General features: G+C 39.3%; 1 protein-coding gene across 2 annotated transcripts in view; it reads left to right on the top strand.

Annotated features, from left to right (window-relative positions):
• The window catches only part of TTC17 (tetratricopeptide repeat domain 17), a 131,382-nt gene extending 112,880 nt beyond the window's left edge, over positions 1-18,502 (top strand). For both annotated transcript variants that reach the window (XM_060606433.3, XM_060606431.3), the window contains 3 exons: positions 13,369-13,488; positions 15,123-15,266; positions 17,335-18,502. In XM_060606433.3, coding sequence (XP_060462416.3) covers positions 13,369-13,488; positions 15,123-15,266; positions 17,335-17,466 — 396 coding nt within the window. In that variant the 3' untranslated portion in view covers positions 17,467-18,502. The remainder of the gene's footprint in view (positions 1-13,368; positions 13,489-15,122; positions 15,267-17,334) is intronic.
• The last annotated feature ends 1,447 nt before the right edge of the window (positions 18,503-19,949 follow it).

The following is a 19,949-nucleotide window of genomic DNA, read 5'->3' as shown; positions in this document are numbered from 1 at the left end:
ATAGACGGTATGTGGGTAGCATTGGAAGTTCATGTTACCACCTGTGAAATGTTTTGCCCCCATTCCCTCCCCAGTAACTCAAATCTGAATCCAGTCAAGCCTCTAACTGCCAACTACTGGGAAATACAGGAGACAAAGGAGCATGTTAAATGGGTCCTTGAGGATACAATCAGCAGAGTCCAGTCAGTGGGAAACTACAGGATAAATAACCCTACTTCTTCTTCAAAAATTTTAAAAATTAGATGAAGATGAACCCTAGAGATCAAAAGAGATTTAACGAACACATTAACCAGTTGCAACATATGGACTTTATTTAGATTATGATTCAAACTATAAAAGCAAAACGCACTTTTGTAAGACAACCAGGGGAAATAGGAGTACAAGCTGCATGCTGATGATCTTAAAAAATAATTTTCAGTATTTTAGGTGAACTTTATTAATCTTATACTTTAAACGTGGTTTTTAAGAGGTACACACTGGAAAATTTACTGATGAAGTTATATGAAGTCAGGGATTTCCTTCGAATTAATATGGATGAGGGTTTAGATGAAATAGAGAGTGGACGTGAGTTGATAAGTGTTGAAGCTGGCTGATAGGCAAGTGCATGGAAGTTCTACTTTGTATTTTATTTGAAATTTTTCGTTATAAACATTTAGGGGCACCTGGGTGGCTTAGTCAGTAAGCGTCCACCTTCAGCTCAGGTCACAATCTCGGGGTTCATGAGTTTGAACCCCATGTCAGGCTCCACACTTACAGTGCAGAGTCCCCTTGGTATTCCTTCTCTCCTCTCTCTGTCCCTCCCCTGCTTGTGCTTCTTTCTCTCTCAAAATAAATGAATAAACCTTAAAAAAAACTTTTAAGAATGTTATCTCATAATGGGAGCAAACAGTGTATCAGAAATGAGTTTGTATAGGTTGAAAAAAAAAAAACCCTAAACTAAAAATATACTTATTTGGGTCAAATACTCAAGTGAGTGAATTAGATACCATTAAATAACCAGTGAATTGCAAGCTTTGTGTAAAAAATTACCTAAAATATTACAGAGACAGGAAGATGAGTGAATCAGCAGATTCAGGAAATATGCTGTATTCCAAGCTGGATAAATAAAAGACATCCATGCACAGCTACATTATGTATAGTAAAACAGCAAAGACAAAGATCATCTTTAAAAAATGTATTTCAGTCAGGGTACTGTCAGGAAACTGGAAACGACATTAGGTATTTCAGAAGAGCCAATTTAATTTAGAGAATTGATTACGTTTTTGTGGAAGGGTGAAAAAGAAAAAAGGAAACACCTCCTGGGGTAAGCCAGAGATACCAACTGCTGGGCCTGGCTCCCAGGCAGGCAGTGAGGTTTTCCAAAATCTAGGAGTTCACAGGAATTCTGGCAAGTGGAGCTTCTGCTTCTGAAGAGGGAGCACAGCCCGACTGTGAAGGGGTGTAGTGAGGCTGGGTCTTCAAGAGCAAAGTGCTGCTGCTGCTAAAATGACACTGATGGGAGCAGCACGCAAACAGGAAGAAAAAAGTCGTTTCTCCCTCTTGCCTGCCAATTTCCCAGTGTGCACATCTGCAGAACCTAACAAGCCTCTAGCAAAGGAGAAATATGGTTTGCAGAGTTCCAGTCACAGTACCACAAAGCAGGCTATAAAATTTGGCATTTACATCTGATCACTTCGTATGTATCACAGCATGCGTGCATGAATTTATTCATTCAAAAAATATGTAGTAAAGTCCCACTGTGTGCCAAATACTTTTTAAGTGCTTGGGATACATCAGTGAAGAACAATTTAGACAGAGATATCTGCCATACAGAGGAATGATGTTTCAAATGACAGCCTGTCATAGCAACATTCTAAGCCAGATGATAGGTTTTTTTTTTTAAGTTTGTGTATTTATTTTGAAAGAGAAAGAGTGTGAGGGAGAGGGGCAGACAGAGAGGAAGAGGGAATCCCAAGTAGACTCTACACCACCAGCATAGAGCCTGACACAGGGCTTGAACTCACGAGCCGTGAGATCATGACCTGAGCCAAAATCAAGAGTCAGATACTGAACCGACTGAGCCACCCAGGCGCCCCCAGATGATAGTTTTGAAAGGATACTGTGCCCCCCTAGAATTGTGTGCCTTACAGTGATAGAATAAGAAAGTTATTTCAAAATAAAAAACTGGTAATAGTTTACTACCAAGAGTCCTACCTCAGGGAACTTCTCTGTATGAAAGCCAAAGAAGGATTGTCTCAGGCAAAAGATTTGCTAAGCAAATAAAATGATGTAGGCCTGCAAACCCAGACAGACACTGTCTGTAGAAAAGGATAATTTGTGGGATTTTAAGAGAAATGACTAAACTAAAATACTGGACAAAACAGAACATACATTTGAAGGTGGAGTAACCAGAGTCAAGGTGTTCAAAGGCTCTCTTCATGTTGAGGAGTGAGTTAATATATCGCTTGGACTTTAAGTTAAATAGAGTGAAGATTTATGGTTAACTATTAAAAAGAATGCACAAATCCCAAACCTGTGAGGATAAAATTATGAAGGTAGAAAGGGGAGGACCAAAAAAACAAAAAAAAACTTATGCAAGAAATGACAAAATGGAGGAGAAAAGGCGCAATAAAGAATCAGAACAAGAGCAACAAAAAAAATTGATAAGAACCAATAGAATCCAAGAAGTAAACAGTCTTAAAATCTGTAATGGAACAGTCACAATAATGTCAAATTGGAAATTTTTAAAGGAGCTACATGTTTTAATAAGAGCCATACCTAAAACATAAATGTTGGGAAAAATGGGAAAAGATATACCAGATACATACTAATCAAAAGTGAGTAGATACATTAATTACCTGAAAAAAACATATTTCAAAACAAAAAATTATTAGGGGCAGAGGAAATGACTATGTAATGATAAAAGATTTAGTTCACCAGAAAGATAATAGCAATTCTAAACTTAGCATACCCAATAACCTCAAAATACATAAAGCAAAAAAAGATTGCTCTACTGAAAGAAATTGACAAATACCAGCATAAATACCTTTCTCCACTATTGATGAGCCAATCAGTGTCAGAATCTATATTCATGAAGTGTGTTAATCTGTGGTTTTCTTTGCTTGTAATACTTTGTTTAATTTTGTTCTTAGGTTAATAATGACTTTGTATAATGAATTGGGAAGTGCTCCCTTCACCTCATTTTTCCAGAACAGTTTATAGAGAAGTGCTATTATTTCTTCCTTAAATATTTGATAGAATTCAGCAGTGAAACCATCTTGGCCAGGATTATTTGTGAGAGATTTCTAACAAATTCAATTTCTTTAGTAAAAGTATTCAATTATCTCTTGAGTGAGTTTTATTAGTTGTGTCCTTAAAGAAATTATTCCACTTCATCTAAGTTGAATTTATGGGCATAAAGATGTTTGTAATATTTTTTTTCTCATTTTCTTAGTATCTGTGGGATCTGTAGTAACATACTTCTCTTAATTCTGATATTGGTACTTAGTGTCTTTTCCCTTTTTTTTTTTCCTGATCGGACTGACTAGAAATTTGTCAATTTTATTGATCTTCTCAAAAACCAAGAACTCAAGGTTTTGGAGCCATTGATTTTTCTCTGTTGTTTTTTATTTTCTCTTTCATTGATGTCTGTTCTGTATTATTTCCTGTCTTCTGCTTGCTTAGGATTTAATTTGCTGGGGTTTTTTTAGTTTCTTGATGTGGAAGCTTAGGTTATTGGTTTGAGCCCTTGCTTTTCTAATGTAGGTGTCTGCTTTAGCTGCACATCACAAATTTTGTCATATTTCATTTTCATTCAGTTTTACATAGTTTATAATTTTCCTCCTAATTTCTTCTCTGATCTGTAAGTTAGTATGTTCTTTGTGTTTCCAACTATTGGGCATTTTCCAGATCTCTTTCTTTAATTGATTTCTAATTTAATCCCATTGCAGTAAATGAACATAGTTTGTATGACTTAAATTCTTTTTAACTTATTCAGACTTGTTGTATGACCCAGAATATGATCTCTTGGTAAATGTTCCATGTGCATCAGAAAAGAATACTACTGTTAGAGTATGCTAGAAATGTCATTTAGGTCAAGTTGTTTGATAATATTGTTTGTGTCTTCTTTATCTTTACTGATCTTTTTGTGTAATTCTTCTATCAGTTATTGAGAAGCATGTTGAAATCTGCAACTATAATTCTGAATTTGTCTTCTCTCAGTTTTTGATTCTTGCATTTTCAAGTTCTTTTTTTTTTAGTTTTTATTTAAATTCCAGCTAGTTAACTTATAATATAGTGTACAACGTAGTGATTCAACACTTGCATGCATCACCTAGAGCTCATTGCAACAAGTGCCCTCCTTAATACTCAACACCTATTTTCCCCATCTTCCCACCCACCTCCCCTCTGGTAACCATCACTTTGTCTCTATAGTTCAGAGTCTATTTCTTGATTTGCTTCTCTCCGTCTTTTCTTTTCCCTTTGCTCTTTTGTTTTGTTTCTGAAATTCCACATATGATTAAAATCATATGGTATTTGTCTTTCTCTTTCTTATTTTGCTTAGCACAGTATACTCTAGCTCCATCCTTTTTGTTGCACTCTAACATTTATTTATTATTGTGTAAGCAGAACTGCACAGAGTGTTTACATGACTCACTATATGCTATCAGAATCAGCTGTTGATTTATCGACCTTGTAGAACCGAGGTCTCACTGTTATTCAACATAGTAGTAGAAGTCCTAACCTCAGTAATGAGACAACACAAAGAAATAAAAGGCATCCAAATCAGCAAGGAGGAAGTCAAACTTTCACTCTTTGCAGATGACATGATACTCTCGATGGAAAACCCAAAAGATCCACCAAAAAACCTACTAGAACTGATCCGTAAATTCAGCAAAGTTGCAGGATATAAAAATCAATGTACAGAAGTCAGTTGCATTTCTATCAACCAATAATGAAACATCAGAAAGAAAAATCAAGGAATTGATCCTATTTACAAGTGCACCAAAAACCATAAAATACCTATGAATAAACCTAACCAAAGAGGTGAAAAATCTATACACTGAAAAAGTATGGGAAGCTTATTAGAAATTGAATAAGACACAAAAAGTGGAAAAATATTCCATGCTCATGGATTGGAAGAACAAATGTTTTTAAAATGGTGATACTACCCAAAGCAATCTACATATTCAATGCAATCTCTATCAAAATAACACCAGCATTCTTCACAGAGCTAGAACAAACAATACTAAACTTTGTATGGAACCAGCATAAGACCCTGAATAGCCAAAGCAGTCCTGAAAAAGCAAACTAAAGCTGGAGGCATCACAGTTTCAGACTTTAAGATGTATTACTAAGCTGTAATCATCAATACAGTATGGTACTGGCACAAAAACAGGCACATAGATCAGTGGAACAGAATAGAAAACCCAGTAATGGACCCACAAACATATGGCCAACTAATTTTTGACAGAGCAAGAAAGAATATACAATGGAAAAAAGACCGTCTCTTCAGCAAATGATGTTGGGAAAACTGGACAGTGACATGCAGAAGAATGAACCTGGATCACTGTCTTGCACCACACACAAAAATGAACTCAAAATGGATGAAAGACCTAAACGCAATACAGGAAGCCATCAAAATCCTAGAGGTGAAAGCAGGCAAAAACCTCTTTGACTTCAACTGCAGCAACTTCTTACTCAACATGTCTCTGTAGGCAAGGGAAACAAAAGCAAAAATGAACTAATGGGACCTCATCAAGATAAATAAAAAAAGCTTCTGCATGGCAAAGGAAACAATCAGCAGAACTAAAAGGCAACTTAAGGAATGGGAGAATATATTTGCAAATGACATATCAGATAAAGGGTTAGTATCCAAAATCTATAAAGAACTTCTCAAACTCAACACCCAAAAAAATAATCCAGTGAAGAAATGGGCAAAAGACATGAATAGATACTTTTCCAAAGAAGACATCCAGGTGGCTAACAGACACATGAAAAAGTGCTCAACTTCACTCATCATCAGGGAAATACAAATCAAAACTTCACTGAGATACCACCTCACATCTATCAGAATGACTAACAACTCAGGCAGCAATGACAGATGTTGGTGAGGATGTGAAGAAAGAGGATCTCTTTTGCACTGCTGGTGGGAATGCAAACTGGTACAGCCACTCTGGAAAACAGTATGGGGGTTCCTCAAAAAAGTAAAAATAGAACTACCCTACGACCCAGCAATTGCACTACTAGGTATTTATCCAAGGGACACAGGTGTGCTGTTTCGAAGGGGCACATGCATCCCAGTGTTTACAGCAGCACTATCAACAGTAGCCAAAGTATGCAAAGAGCCCAAATGTCCATTGATGGATGAATGGATAAAGAAGATGTGGTATATATATACAATAGAGCATTACTTGGCAATCAAGAAGAATGAAATCCTGTCATTTGCAACAATGTGGATGGAACTAGAGTGTATTATGCTAAGCAAAATTAGTGAGAGAAAGACAAATATCATGACTTCACTCATATGTGGAATTTAAGATGCAAAACAGATGAACATAAGGGAAGGGAAGCAAAAATAATATAAAAACAGGGAGGGGGACAAAACATAAGAGACTTAAAATATAGAGAACAAACTGAGGGTAGCTGGAAGGGTTGCAGGTCGGGGGAAGGGCTAAACAGGCAAGGGGCATTAAGAAGAACACTTGTTGGGATGAGCATGGGGTATTCTATGTAGGAGATGAATCACTGGATTCTACTCCTGAAATCATTATTGCGCTATATGCTAACTAGGACGTAAATTAAAAAATAATAAATAAAAATAAATTTTAAAAATTTTAAAAAGTACCAAGTTCTCAAAATATGCTATCTTACCCATAGTAAGATCTTACCCGTATCTTACTATATAAGAAATATGCTGTTTTACGCTCAGTACTAAGCTATAAGTGTCCTATATTTTTACTAAAACATCCAACTTAGACTTCTTTTGATTTAAGCTTTGTGTGTGTGTGTGTGTGTGTGTGTGTGTGTGTGTGTGTGTGTGTGTATCAATGGCTATTTGGTATCCATGGTATGCTTCTTTTTTTTTTTAATTTATATATATGTATTTTTAAATTTTTATTTAAATGCAAGTTAACATGTAGGGTAATAATGATTTCAGGAGTAGAATTTAGTGATTATGTAAGCATTTTTAAGTTCTATTATTAGGTGCAGAAATCAATGAAATAGAAATCAACAGTCCAAAAGTTGTTTCTTTGAAGCACTGTTCGGGCAAAATTAATCAAGAAAAAATAAAGCATAAATAACCAAGATTGAGGTAAAAGGGAACCATAGCTACAGCTAAAAAGATAAGACAGTGATAAAATTACCAATTTTATGCCAACAAATTTGAAAACAATTGTAAAGAAGACAAATTTCTAGAAAAATGTAATTACCCAAATTGATTTGGGTATTATAACTCAAATGAAAGCAGTGTCTTTAAAAAATCTTCTCCAAAGAACACAGCAAGGTCTATTGATTTTATATGTGAATTCTACCAAACTTTTGAGAATTACACTATCTCAATATAACCAGACTCTTCTGGACAGCAGAAAAGGGAACAATTTCCCAATTCCTTGAGATGAGACTACTGTAACCTTGAAAGCAAAACTAGGCAAAGACATTATGCAAAAGAAAAGTAATACACTAAGGTCACTTATAAACATAGGTATCAAAACCATAAGCCAAATATTAACAGACTAAATCCAATTGCGTATGTTTTTCTTTAACAAGGTGCACCTTGATCAAGTTGGGTTTACCCCAGAAATACAAAACTGGTCTAACTTTAGGCAAACCTTGTATTTCATCAACCAAATTAAAGAATTATGAAATTATTTCAATAGATTGCATTTCTGCAATACCATCCATGATATAAAGCTAATGCAAATTAAGAATAGACCAGGACTTCCTTAATCTGATGAGAAGAATCAACAAAATATCTACAGCAAAGATGAATCTTAATAGGGGAAATATTTAAAATAATTCTTTGAAATCAGAAAAGAGAATGCCCTCCATCACCACTGTTTTTTCAAACTTGTATCAAAAGTCCTAGTGGGGCACCTGGATGGCTTAGTCAGTTAAACATCTGACTTCAGCTCAGGTCCTGATCCCGCGGTTCGTGAGTTCAAGCCCTACATCCAGCTCTGTGCTGACAGCTCAGATCCTGAAGCCTGCTTCAAATTCTATATCTCCCTCTCTCTCTCTCTCTCTCAAAAATAAATGAACATTAAAAAATTTTAAAAAGTCCTAGCAAGTACAGTAAATCAAGAAAAAGAAATTAATGGCATAAATATTAGGAAGAAAAAACCCAAAATCTTATTGAGAAATGATGTGATTATCTACATAGCAAACCCAGAAGAAGCTACAGACAAATTTTTAGAACTAACAGCATTTTTGGGGTGCCTGGGTGGCTCAGTTGGTTAAGCCTCCAACTTTGGCTCAGGTCATGATCTCGCGGTTTGTGAGTTCAAGCCCCGCATCAGGCTCTGTGCTGACAGCTGTGTCTGTGTCTTCCCCCTCCCTGCCCCTCCCATGCTCATGCTCTGTCTCTCTCTGTCTCTCAATAATAAATAAGCATTAAAAAAATTTTTTTAAAGAAATAACAGCATTTTTGTCAAGATGGCTGCCTATAAAGTCGATAAAAAAAACTGCATTTCTATATAGCAGCACAGAGTATTAGAAAACATAATTTTCAGAATGTATTTCCATTGTTACAAAAATATAAACCTCCCAGTAGTAAATCTAACAAAAATTGGTATGCCTTGTCTGCACAAAGTGATAAAACTTCATTGAAAGGCATTTTAAAAGACCTAAATAAGCAGAGAGATATATAATGTTCATGGATAAGACAACACACATCATAAACATGTCACTTTTCCCCAGTTTGATTTATAGAGTCAATGCTGTTATAATCAAAATAACAACAAGCTTTTTTTTTTTTTTATGACACTTGAAAAGCAGACCTTTATATTTATATGGAAGTGTAAAGGAATAGACACGACACTCAAAAAAATTAGGGTGTGAGAATTGCCTCACCTTTATGAAAAATTATAAAGCAAGACCTAATGCCATGTGCTCAAGGATAAACAGAAATGATGACCAGGAGGAACTAAATAGAAAGCCCAGAAGCCAACTCTGACACACATGGGACCGTGGAGGATCAATAGGGAGAGAGGGGGTTTTGCAGGAAGCTGTGCTGGGCAGTGCTGAGCTAATGCCATCCTCACCTCATCACTTAACAAAGGAATCCCATGAGTATCAAGGACAGAACTTTAAAATTTAGAGTAAAATGGGGCACCTGAGGGGTGCCTGAGTGGCTCAGTCGGTTGGGCATCCGACTTCGGCTCAGGTCACGATCTCACGGTTTGTGGGTTCGATCCCCATGTTGGGCTCTGTGCTGACAGCTCGGAGCCTGGAGCCTGCTTTAGATTCTGTCTCCCTCGCTCTCTGCCCCTCCCCCACTTGTGCTCTGTCAAAAATAAATAAACATTAAAAAAATGTTTTTTTTAACTAGAGTAAAATGTAGGAGGTGATCTTTCTGGCCTTGGAATATAAGATGATTTCTTAAGCTATAAAAGCACAAACTAGAAGAGAAAATATGAATAAGTTCAACTATTTTTAAAGTTTACATTTTTGTAAATTGAAGACATTTTTTAAATTAGAAGACAGAGTGAGAGAAAACAATGTATAACATATTCAACCTACAAGGACTGATACGCAGAACATGTAAATAAATTGGTGAGAAAGATAAATAATAAAATGGAAAGATATATAAAAGATATTAACAGACATTTCACTGAAAAAAAGATGTGTACGGCCAATAAACACCAAGAAACCATTTTCAGTCTCACTAATAATCAGTAAATGCAAACTAAGACCACAGTTAAGATGCTATTTTACCCCCACTGATGACACCAAAAATTAGGATATAAAGCAAGAAGCACTCTTAAACATTGCTGATGGGATTATAGATCGTCATAACACCTTTAGGGAACACTTTCACATTCTCATGTTATGTTGGACATTTGCATATCTTGTGAACCAACAATCCTACTCCTGGATATCTACTCTACACTGGAGAAATTCTGCACTTTTATTTGCAACAGGAAACGTAAAAACAGGAAGTAACTCAGAGCCCCCATCTACAGAAAATGGATAAATACATTCTAGTATATTCACCTAGTGGACATTTAACCATGCAGCAAAGCTGTTGAATGAGCTACAAGCTATACACAACATGGATGAATTTTAGAAATAGTGTTGAGTAAAAACTTCAAGTCCCAGAAGACTCCTTACAGTATTATACCACTGTTATAATGCACAGGAAGAAGCACACTAAGTATTGAATATTGCTGAAGCGTGTGTGTGTGTGTGTGTGTGTGTGTGTGTGTGTGAGTGATGGGACAGTGTTTAAAACAGCAATGAATAACAGACCCAGCATTTAGGATAGTGTGTGCCTCTGGAGAAAAGGCAAGAGGATGGAACAGGGAAGGCACAAACAGATACATGCAAGTTCATTCTTCACTAGGGTGGTAGTTTCTGGGATATTCATTATTTTATGCTTTATAGCATAAGTATATATTTTTATATTATTACTATATATACATGTAATTATATAAATATGTTCTTTTGTATGTGTGAAATATTGGCATTAAAGAAAGATCATTTTAGTTTTTAAAAAAGAATCCTTTCGAGGAGCCAGTCAACAGGATCAAATCACTGAGGGGAGAATAAATCAGGCAGCTTCAGATTTCTCTGCAGCAGTCATCCAAGCCAAGTAGCAATGGAGGAATGCCAACACATTATTCAAGGAAAGAAGGAGCCATGGTTTTGTATCCAACCAGCTGTCCTTCAGGTATGAAGGCTGCAGACAGAAAGTTTTGAACACATATGATTATATGAACTTGCTAGGGCTACCGTAACAAAGCACCACAGACTGGGCGCCTTAAACAGTTGAAATGTGTTTTCTCACATTCCTGGAGGCCACAGGTCCAGGATCCAGGTGCTGACAGGGTCGGTTTCCTCTGAGGCCTCCCCCCTTGACTTCAGATGGCTAGCCTCTCACCGCCCCTCCACAGGGTCATCCCCCTGTGCACACAACCCTGATGTATCTCTTCCTCTTCTATAAATCCTTCATAGAAACCCAGTGGTGTTGGATTAAGACCTCACACTGACGGCCTCATTTTAACTTAATTACCTCCTTAAAGACCTTCTGTCCAAATACAGTTATATTTTGAGGTACGAAAGGTTGAGATTTCAACATGAATTTTGGTGGAGCACGATTCAGCCCATAACAAAAATTGCAAAGAATATTGTTCCCATCAACAGTATTGGGCTGAACCTCAGCCAACCACAAGATGATTGGGGAAGCCACACAAAAGTAATGTCAATGATCAATGAATATATTTAACTGCAGAACCAATTGGAAAACAAAAGTGGGAAATAGAGTGATAGAACAGAATATAAATACTATATGCCCTGACAATGAAGAATGATAAAATTACCAAAAAATTACTGGAAGAAAGAAATAAAGTAGAAAGCAGGGTAAGTTTTCTGATTGCTTCATCTGTATTGGCTGAGAGTCCATCCATCAAAAGGAAAATCCAAAATGAGACCTAAATTAAGTACTGAAATTTTGTGTATGGTAGAGGTAGCATCTTGGTGTGGGAGGAGGGATGAATTATTCATTAAATATTATTGGGACAACTTAGTAGCCATCTGGAAAAAAATAAAATTGGAGCCATATCTTTTCTTAAACACCAAGTTAAATTTCAAATGGATCAAAGATTTAAATGTGAAAAATAAGGGGCACCTGGGTAGCTCAGTAGGTTAAGCATCCGACTTTGGCTCAGGCCATGATCTCAGGGTTTGTGAGTATAAGCCCTGGGTCAGGCTCTTTGCTGACGGCTCAGAGCCTGGAGCCTGCTTCAGATTCTGTCTCCCTCTCTCTGCCCCTCCCCTGCTCGCTCGCTCTCTCTCTGTCTCTGTCTCAAAAATAAATAAACATTAAAAAAATGTTTAATGTGAAAAAACTACAAAAGTTCTGGGGAAAAAAACATGGTAAAATGTATTGATAATCTGAGGCCTTCTCAGCAACAACTGAAAATCCAGAGACCATCCAAATTAATAAGCTGAGCTACGCAGAAATCAAAATCTATATAACAAAAAGCACCATAGGTCCAAAAGTGGACTTCAGAAAACTGAGAGAATGTATCTGTAATTCATATCGTAGGCAGGGAACTAATCTCTCTAATAAATAAAGAGCTTTTTCAAATAGAGAAGATAAAGACCTCTTAACAAAATATAAGAGCAGCTACTTCACAGAAAGGAAATACAAAGGGCTGTCAAACATGAAAGGATGGTCAGTTCCATTCATAAGAAGGGAAATGCAGATTTAAACCACATTCTTTACCTCTCAAAGAGTCCAAGAGTTTAATAACAGACTGTGGTGAGGCTATAACAAAACAGGGACACATGTATTTCTGGTGAGGAATTGTTACAGTCCTATGGAGGGCAGTGTGATGGTATCTATCAAAATGACATGTGTATTCCCTTGTCCACATCTGGAAATGTATCCTACAAATTCACGGGCACAAATGCAAAACTATACCTAAGGTTATTTTTTCAGTGATGTTTGTAATAGTAAAAAATTGGAGGAGAGAGGAGTATTCATTCATAAGGACCTAGTTAAATAAATAATGGAACAGCCATACAATGAATAATAATGCAGCTGATAATAAAAGAACGAGGAGGCTTTCCATACACTGATGTGGCGAGAACTCCAAGGTGTATTGTTTAGTGAAGAAAACAAAGTGCAAGTGAATGTTACCTTTTATATAAGTAACGTGTGACCTCATATGAAAAGATGGGAGTATCAGCCTGTATTCATATTTGCTTATATAAAGTGTAAAGAAACCCTGGAAAATTACATAGGAAACTAAAAATACTATTTACTTGTATACAATAGAGACAAGAATGGGAAGGAGACTTTTCACTGTATAACTTTGCATACCTTCTGGTCTTTGAAACATGTAAATGAGTTACCTGTTCAAAAACTTAAGTAAATTTAATTCCAAAAGATCATGGGCATGAAACATAGTTCTGCTATTTAATAGTTGAGCGGATTGGGACAAGACAATCTCTTTGAGTCATAGTTTTCTTATCTATAAAAGGCTGTAATATCAGTATCAAGCCCGTAGGATTGCTGTTAGGGTTACTGAGGATGCACATGTGTGGCTGCCTCCAGCACCTAGTAAGTACTCAGTGGTCATGAATGCATGTTACTGTTCTGAGTCTTGGTGGTAAATTCGTATGTTTAAGAGACACCAGCTTCAACTGACCATTCCTTTGTAGAACCAGACATCCTGGGTCCTTTCCAGCATGGCAGCCCTCTACTGGAGAGTAAAAGGCCAAGGAAAGAAGGCAATTGACTGCCTCCGCCAGGCCCTCCACTATGCTCCACACCAGATGAAGGTGAGTGGGACTCAGAAGGTGTGAATTTCTGTCTCTTGGTCCTTTCCATTGTTTATTCTGAGATTTCAACTAGCCGTCCTCATTCTTAGCCAGTAAGAAAGTGGCAAAATAGCATAGGCTGGAAGAACCTATGACCCCACTTATGCTACCACAAGCCTGGACGTTATACCCACCACCATGCCTTCCTGCCTCAGCAAATGGGAACTTGGGGGAAGGTCTTCAGGATCACTGGAAGGTGTTTCTTTCTATTCAGAGCCACCTGGCATAAAACATACTGGCCTAGGCAGCCTGTCACCCTGCAAGTCGTTCTGGGTTTAGCTCATCCCCAGAGGCCTGGAAGCCTGTTACACTTGTTTTGCTTAGACTGCTGACTTAATCTTGCTTCCAGACACAGAAACTGAAGCAGTTTCCATCTCTTCTTATATATCGGCCAGTTCCTGGTCTTCATCTGACTTCACCTTTTCCACAAAAATGAAAACTTCAAAAAGCCCTGCTAACTCAGTGTAACATCAGTCTTTTCAAAAATGCCAGTTGTAATTATGATGACTGAGAATGTTCAGCTTTTTAACAGCACATTTGTGTCCACATGTGCTGAGTTCTGCATTAATCTCCACATCTCCTACTTCCTGATGACATGGCTCATGTCTTCATGAGTGGTGGAAGGAGCTCACCTTTCCTTTTAGGCACTGTTGAGTTCCAAATGCAGCTGGGCCCCTTGCTAGCTTTGTGCCCTTGGGCACGTTATGAGACCTCTGTGGCCTCACGTAATGCCCTGCACTCTGTGAGTGTCCAGTAAGGACAGAGGGGTCCTCCTTTCCTGTGTCTTCTGTATCTCCTATAGAACTCCAGACTGTGTGATTCAGGTGGTAATTGCTTGGGTAACACATTTAAAGGACATAAATATTTGTGATGATAAAAATGTCGCTACTTGTTCAGCCTATCATCCTGTGCTCTGTACTGCTAGACAGCAGCAAGGGCCAACACTCTAGGTCAGGGGTCAGAGAATGTTTTCTGTAAAGGGCCACACGCTAAGAAATTTAGGCTGTGTAGGTCAGACAGCCTCTGTTCTTGCCACTCGGTTCTGCCATGGTAGCATAAAACAGCCACAGAAATACGTAAAAGAATGGGAATGGTTACATTCCAATAAAACCTTACAAAAACAGGCAGCCAGCTAGATTTGGCCTGTAGGCCAAAGTTCACCAGCCCCTGCTTCAAGCAGATGATGCTGTGGACCTTGCAGAAGGCACTTTGACTCTGTGGCAGCATGACTCAGAGTGTGTGGTCTATGGACAGGTGTCAGTCCATGAGCCGTTTATTACCGATCTGCAACAAGATGGGAGCCTATACCAGAACGTAAACCACCAACTTCACTAAGCAGATTGTTTACTCAGTTGACATTTCTGCTTTGTGTTTTGAGGCTAGACTTTCCTAATGAAAGAAATAATGCACTGGTTTATATTCTCACGCAATCGCCTTATCTATCACAGGCCAGTAGCAAATAGAAGACCAGCAGGTTCAGTTTCATTACTCAGTCATTGACCAGGAAAAACCTACTGCATTATTTATGAACAACTAAGAATGAAAGCTCAAAAACCAGTATCTTTCCCTTCTCGCCATTCTCCTTCTGTTCCCAGGATGTGCCCCTGATTAGCCTGGCTAATATCTTGCACAATGCCAAGCTCTGGAATGACGCTGTCATAGTAGCCACCATGGCAGTAGAGATCGCACCGCACTTTGCTGTGAACCACTTCACGCTGGGCAACGTCTACGTGGCAATGGTGAGATTGGTAGTGGGGGCAGAGCACACCGACTCTGCCCCTCTCTCCCGGGCACACCTTTGATTGCAAAACTTCCTTGACTATCAGTGTCCTCCAGTTTCCTGTACATTTTGTGTCTGAAATTGCTAGGTCCACCAAAGGTATATTTTATGGCTAAAGTGTTTGTGCATTAAAAAGTACACAGGGGCACCTGGGTGGCTCAGTCGGTTGAGCATACGACTTCAGCTCAGGTCATGATCTCACGGTCTGTGGGTTCGAGCCCCACGTCAGGCTCTGGGCTGACAGTTCAGAGCCTGGAGCCTGCTTCGGATTCTGTGTCTCCCTCTCTCTCTGCCCCTCCCCTGCTCATGCTCTGTCTCTCTCTGTCACAAAAATAAATAAAAACATTTGAAAAATTAAAAAAAAAAAAACAGTACATAAGGGGCTCCCAGGTGGCTCAGTCAGCTAAGCCTTTGACTCTTTGATTTCGGCTCAGGTCGTGGATCTCATGGTTCATGAGTTCAAGCCCCTCATGAGGCTCTATACTGACAGCATGGAACTTGCTTGGGATTCTAGGTCTCCCTCTCTGTCTGCCCCTCCCCTGTTCTCTCTCCCTCTCTCTCTGTCTCTCTAAAAATAAATAGATAAGCATTTTTAAAAATAAGATAAAAATATACTACATGAAACTCACCTAAGTATTTGCACTGTGTAGCTCTTCCGCATGAATTTAACACTAACAATAGTGTCAGAGTTACCTACAGTTTTCTGGAGCCAGAAAAACTTACCTAATGCTCACATGGACATAAACACTTGTATTCTCTTGCCTTCAGGTTGGGCTAGGTACCTGTCATTGCACTCATGATGCCCTGTGCATGTTTTTCTTGCCACATTTTCACCTTGTTTTATAATCTTTTTTAAGTGTCCGTCTCTCCCCCTAGACGAGGAGCTCCTTGGAGAAGAGACTCCTCTTCATCTTTCCGTTCCTAGCACTTCACAGTGTTTGGCACATACCAGGTCTCTTCAAATGTTTAATGAATGCTGGAGTGCCACTGGTTACATGTTATCCCATTTACAGAGAAAATACCAAAGCCATCACCCTTGTTCTGGTCAGAAACAAGGACCAATTTCAGAACTTAAAATCCCAGGGGTCCTCTAGAAGCTGTCATAGCTGAATTTAACATTAGGATCATGCCTTGCACTTGCATCTAAAGCTGGGTGTCTCACATGGGGCAATACCCAAGGTATTCTCAGTAAAGGCTAATAGAATAAGCAGCTTAAAGCTCTAAGTTTTATGTGTCATCCTTGACTTGAAAGGCGGCAAGTATAATTTGGCCAGGTAGGTATTGCTGAATGTGCAGATTTCCCTCTCTGCTTCTTAAAATCAAAGAAGCTATTTTTGTCCTCAGTAAATGTGAAATTTGCTACTATGAATGAGAAATTCTGCCTCTCACTTGCCTAGGAGGCATCATTCAACCAGTTGGTTTGGGCTCTTCTTTGAGAGTGTTGGTCTACGTAAAAGATTAATGCCTTCAAAATGGCCGTGATCATTTCCAAACAATGTTTGTATTTTTAAACACTAGAGAGAACAAAAAAGCTGTGTGAAAATCTACAATACCTGACTTTGAGATACCTGACTTTACTTCCATCTCTCTAGCTGTAGTAACAAAACCTCAGGCAGATGCATAAGGAGCATTTGCCAGGCATAGTTCTATAAGTTTCTGTGAGGATTCAATGGAGGGATTTTGTAAAGCACCCAGCACAGGGCCCAGCACAGAGCAGGTACTCAGGAATGATGGCTCTCACTGTTACCTCCAGGATGCCTCCCAATGTTGGGCCAGACTTTTGTAAAGGTGATCTCCCCTTCCATTTTGGCTCTTGGGCTCTGCCTTCATTTTCTTTGTGATATTGTACCTTGGGGGTGGAGGTAGTTGTTTCCTTCCAGACCTCGGAGTTTTCCTCAGAGATGTAGACCAGTTGAGAAAATACAGCAGCATTGCGACTGGCACAGAGGCGCTTCTCGAGAAGAAACCAGCGATGACACATATTTAGCTGGGTATCCCTCTCACGTCTGTCCCTTTGCCTCTCACAGGAAGAGTTTGAAAAAGCACTGGTGTGGTATGAATCGACGCTGAAGCTGCAGCCTGAGTTTGTTCCGGCCAAGAACCGAATCCAGACTATCCAGTGTCACTTGATGCTGAAGAAGGGACGGCGCTCTCCCTAGTGCATCCCTCCTCTCTCTCTTTCTCTCTTTCTCTCTCTCTCTCCCTTCATGCTCTTAAAAAAAAAAAAATAAGAAAAGAAACCAATCATTGTCAGTATCTACTTTTAATGACATGTGTGAGAATAACTGAGTAAGACTTAAAACAGGACTTTTACATACGTGGGAATTGGTTTTGTTTTGTTTTTAAGTTCCTTCTTTCCCCCAGCCAACCTCCGCAACACAGATTTCTCAAAAGGAAAATGCAGCCGAAAGATACCGTGTAAATACTGAGCCAAGACGTTTCTGGAGCTGCGCTCTGTCTCCAAAACCTCGATGCCTTTAGGGCTTTCTTCAGTGGTCCAGCCAGCCTCCTCCTCCTCTCCGGCGGAGGATGAAACCGCGTTGCACATTCTCTGCTTCCTGTCGTAGCCTCTGTTGTCAGTGGAAATGCAAAAGCCCATCTGGTGCCAGTGAGAAGCAACGTTGTGCGCTCCCCCCATTAGATCCATGCTGTCCTCGGTCACGTCCGTTCCATGCTGCTATGTTACAAACTCTCAGAGGTAGTTTGCAGGGGAGGAAGGGGAAATGATTTTTAAAACAAAATATTTACAACAACAGAAACTCTTAGGATCACCTGACCTTTGTGATGTTATTTATGTTGGGGAGGGAGGGGGGCTGAGAAGGGGAAGTCAGCCGTGTACACCATCTATATCATTTGTACTTTACTTACAAATCACAAGGAAACCAATAAGTTGAAATCCTATATAACAGGTTTATATATATAGAATATGTATATTTGAAGCCCTCTACAGACCGAGTCTATGTTTTACTAATTCTTTGTTCACCGTGTTACCCGCCTTGGAATAAGGTGTGAGCGTGTGCTCCCTCTCTCTGAGGCCTTCAGATTTAGCTCCTCAGGAGAGAGCGACGCACCAAGGTTGAGTATTTCCGTACAGTGCTCTTCCCTCTGGTCCCAGGAGAGTCAGAAACTCCAGACGTTTTGGAATCTTCAAGGGCACATACTGAGAACAAAAATAAAAGTTGTTTATGAGCAAAATAGGTCTGTGGTGTGTTTTTTTCTTCAAAAGCAGACTAACGTGGACAGCTCTGAAGCCAATGGTAACTCTGGATCTGATCCTCTCAAGTCCTGGGTCATCTTTATCTTTCTTTCCACAACAGCAAGGTGAGGAGAGAAATAATCCATCACTAGATTGTATGGCTGATGAACTGATCAGCATGATACATTTGACCGGTAAAGATGCACAATCAGCAAGTGTTCAGAGTTGGGTTTATAATTGACCTTCCCGAGAAAGGAAGAATAATCTAAGTCACAAAGTCACATCCCCTCAGGGTGAGCACTGATCCTGAAGTTCATCCATGTAAGCGTCATGGAGAACATTGGTGAGGGTCATGTCGTGGGCGGGCACACACTACGCAGCCAGTGAACATTAGCTCTTCTTGTTGGCAGAGGTCTTCAGGCCTGCCACCAAATCTTTTCCCAGTTCTAGAAATATATGATTTTTCCTTCACGTTAAGAGTTTTGTTCCAGGGGCGCCTGGGTGGCACAGTCGGTTAAGCGTCCGACTTCAGCCAGGTCACGATCTCGCAGTCTGTGAGTTCGAGTCCCGCGTCAGGCTCTGGGCTGACAGCTCAGAGCCTGGAGCCTGTTTCCGATTCTGTGTCTCCCTCTCTCTCTGCCCCTCCCCCGTTCATGCTCTGTCTCTCTCTGTCCCAAAAATAAATAAAAAACGTTGAAAAAAAAAATTTAAAAAAAAAAAAAAAAAGAGTTTTGTTCCATTTCTGGACCCTGATCCAAAAGCTTGGTGGCTGCTTAGGGAGCCTGGGGCCTCAGTCGGTTAAGTGTACAACTCTCGGTTTTGGCTCAGGTCATGATCTCACGGTTCATGAGTTCGAGCCCCATGTCAGGCTCTGTGCTGACAGCATGGAGCCTACTTAGGATTCTCTCCTCTCTCTGCCCCTCCCCCACTCACTCATTCTCTGAAATAAACAAACTTAAAAAAAACAACTGCTTCCAACAGTGATTCCTAGCTGGAAGGTGAGGAGCTTGAGCGTATTTAATAGAAATGCCACCTGAAGAAATTTTGATCTCTCTGTTTTTCACTCTGGTGGGTTTCTTCAATTCTGTCTTCCAATCCACTAACTCGTCAGCTGTGTCTAGTCTACTGTTTACCCATTGAGATTTTTATTGCAATAATGATATTTTTCACCCTTAGGATTTCTGGGTGGCTCTTTTTTTCATATCTGCTTGCTCATGTTTCATGATCTCTCCTTGTTTGGTGGATGCTAGTCTTTGTTTTAATGACTTGAACATTTTCAGAATTCTTTTCAAATCGCACAATGATTTCTTGTTCATCAGGAATGAATTCTGTTTGTTGGGCATGTGGACTGTTGACCCCATAATGCTTGAATTCCCTGGTCCTCAGTGTTTACCTCTCTGCTCCCCTCTGTGTTCTTTCCCATCCTTAGTGATCTCATCCAGTTAC

Source organism: Panthera onca, chromosome D1 (assembly GCF_046562875.1).
Source record: "Panthera onca isolate mPanOnc1 chromosome D1, mPanOnc1 haplotype 2, whole genome shotgun sequence".
NCBI lineage: Eukaryota > Metazoa > Chordata > Mammalia > Carnivora > Felidae > Panthera > Panthera onca.
Note: the sequence above shows the minus strand (reverse complement) of the source record. Positions and strands in the feature narration are given on the sequence as shown.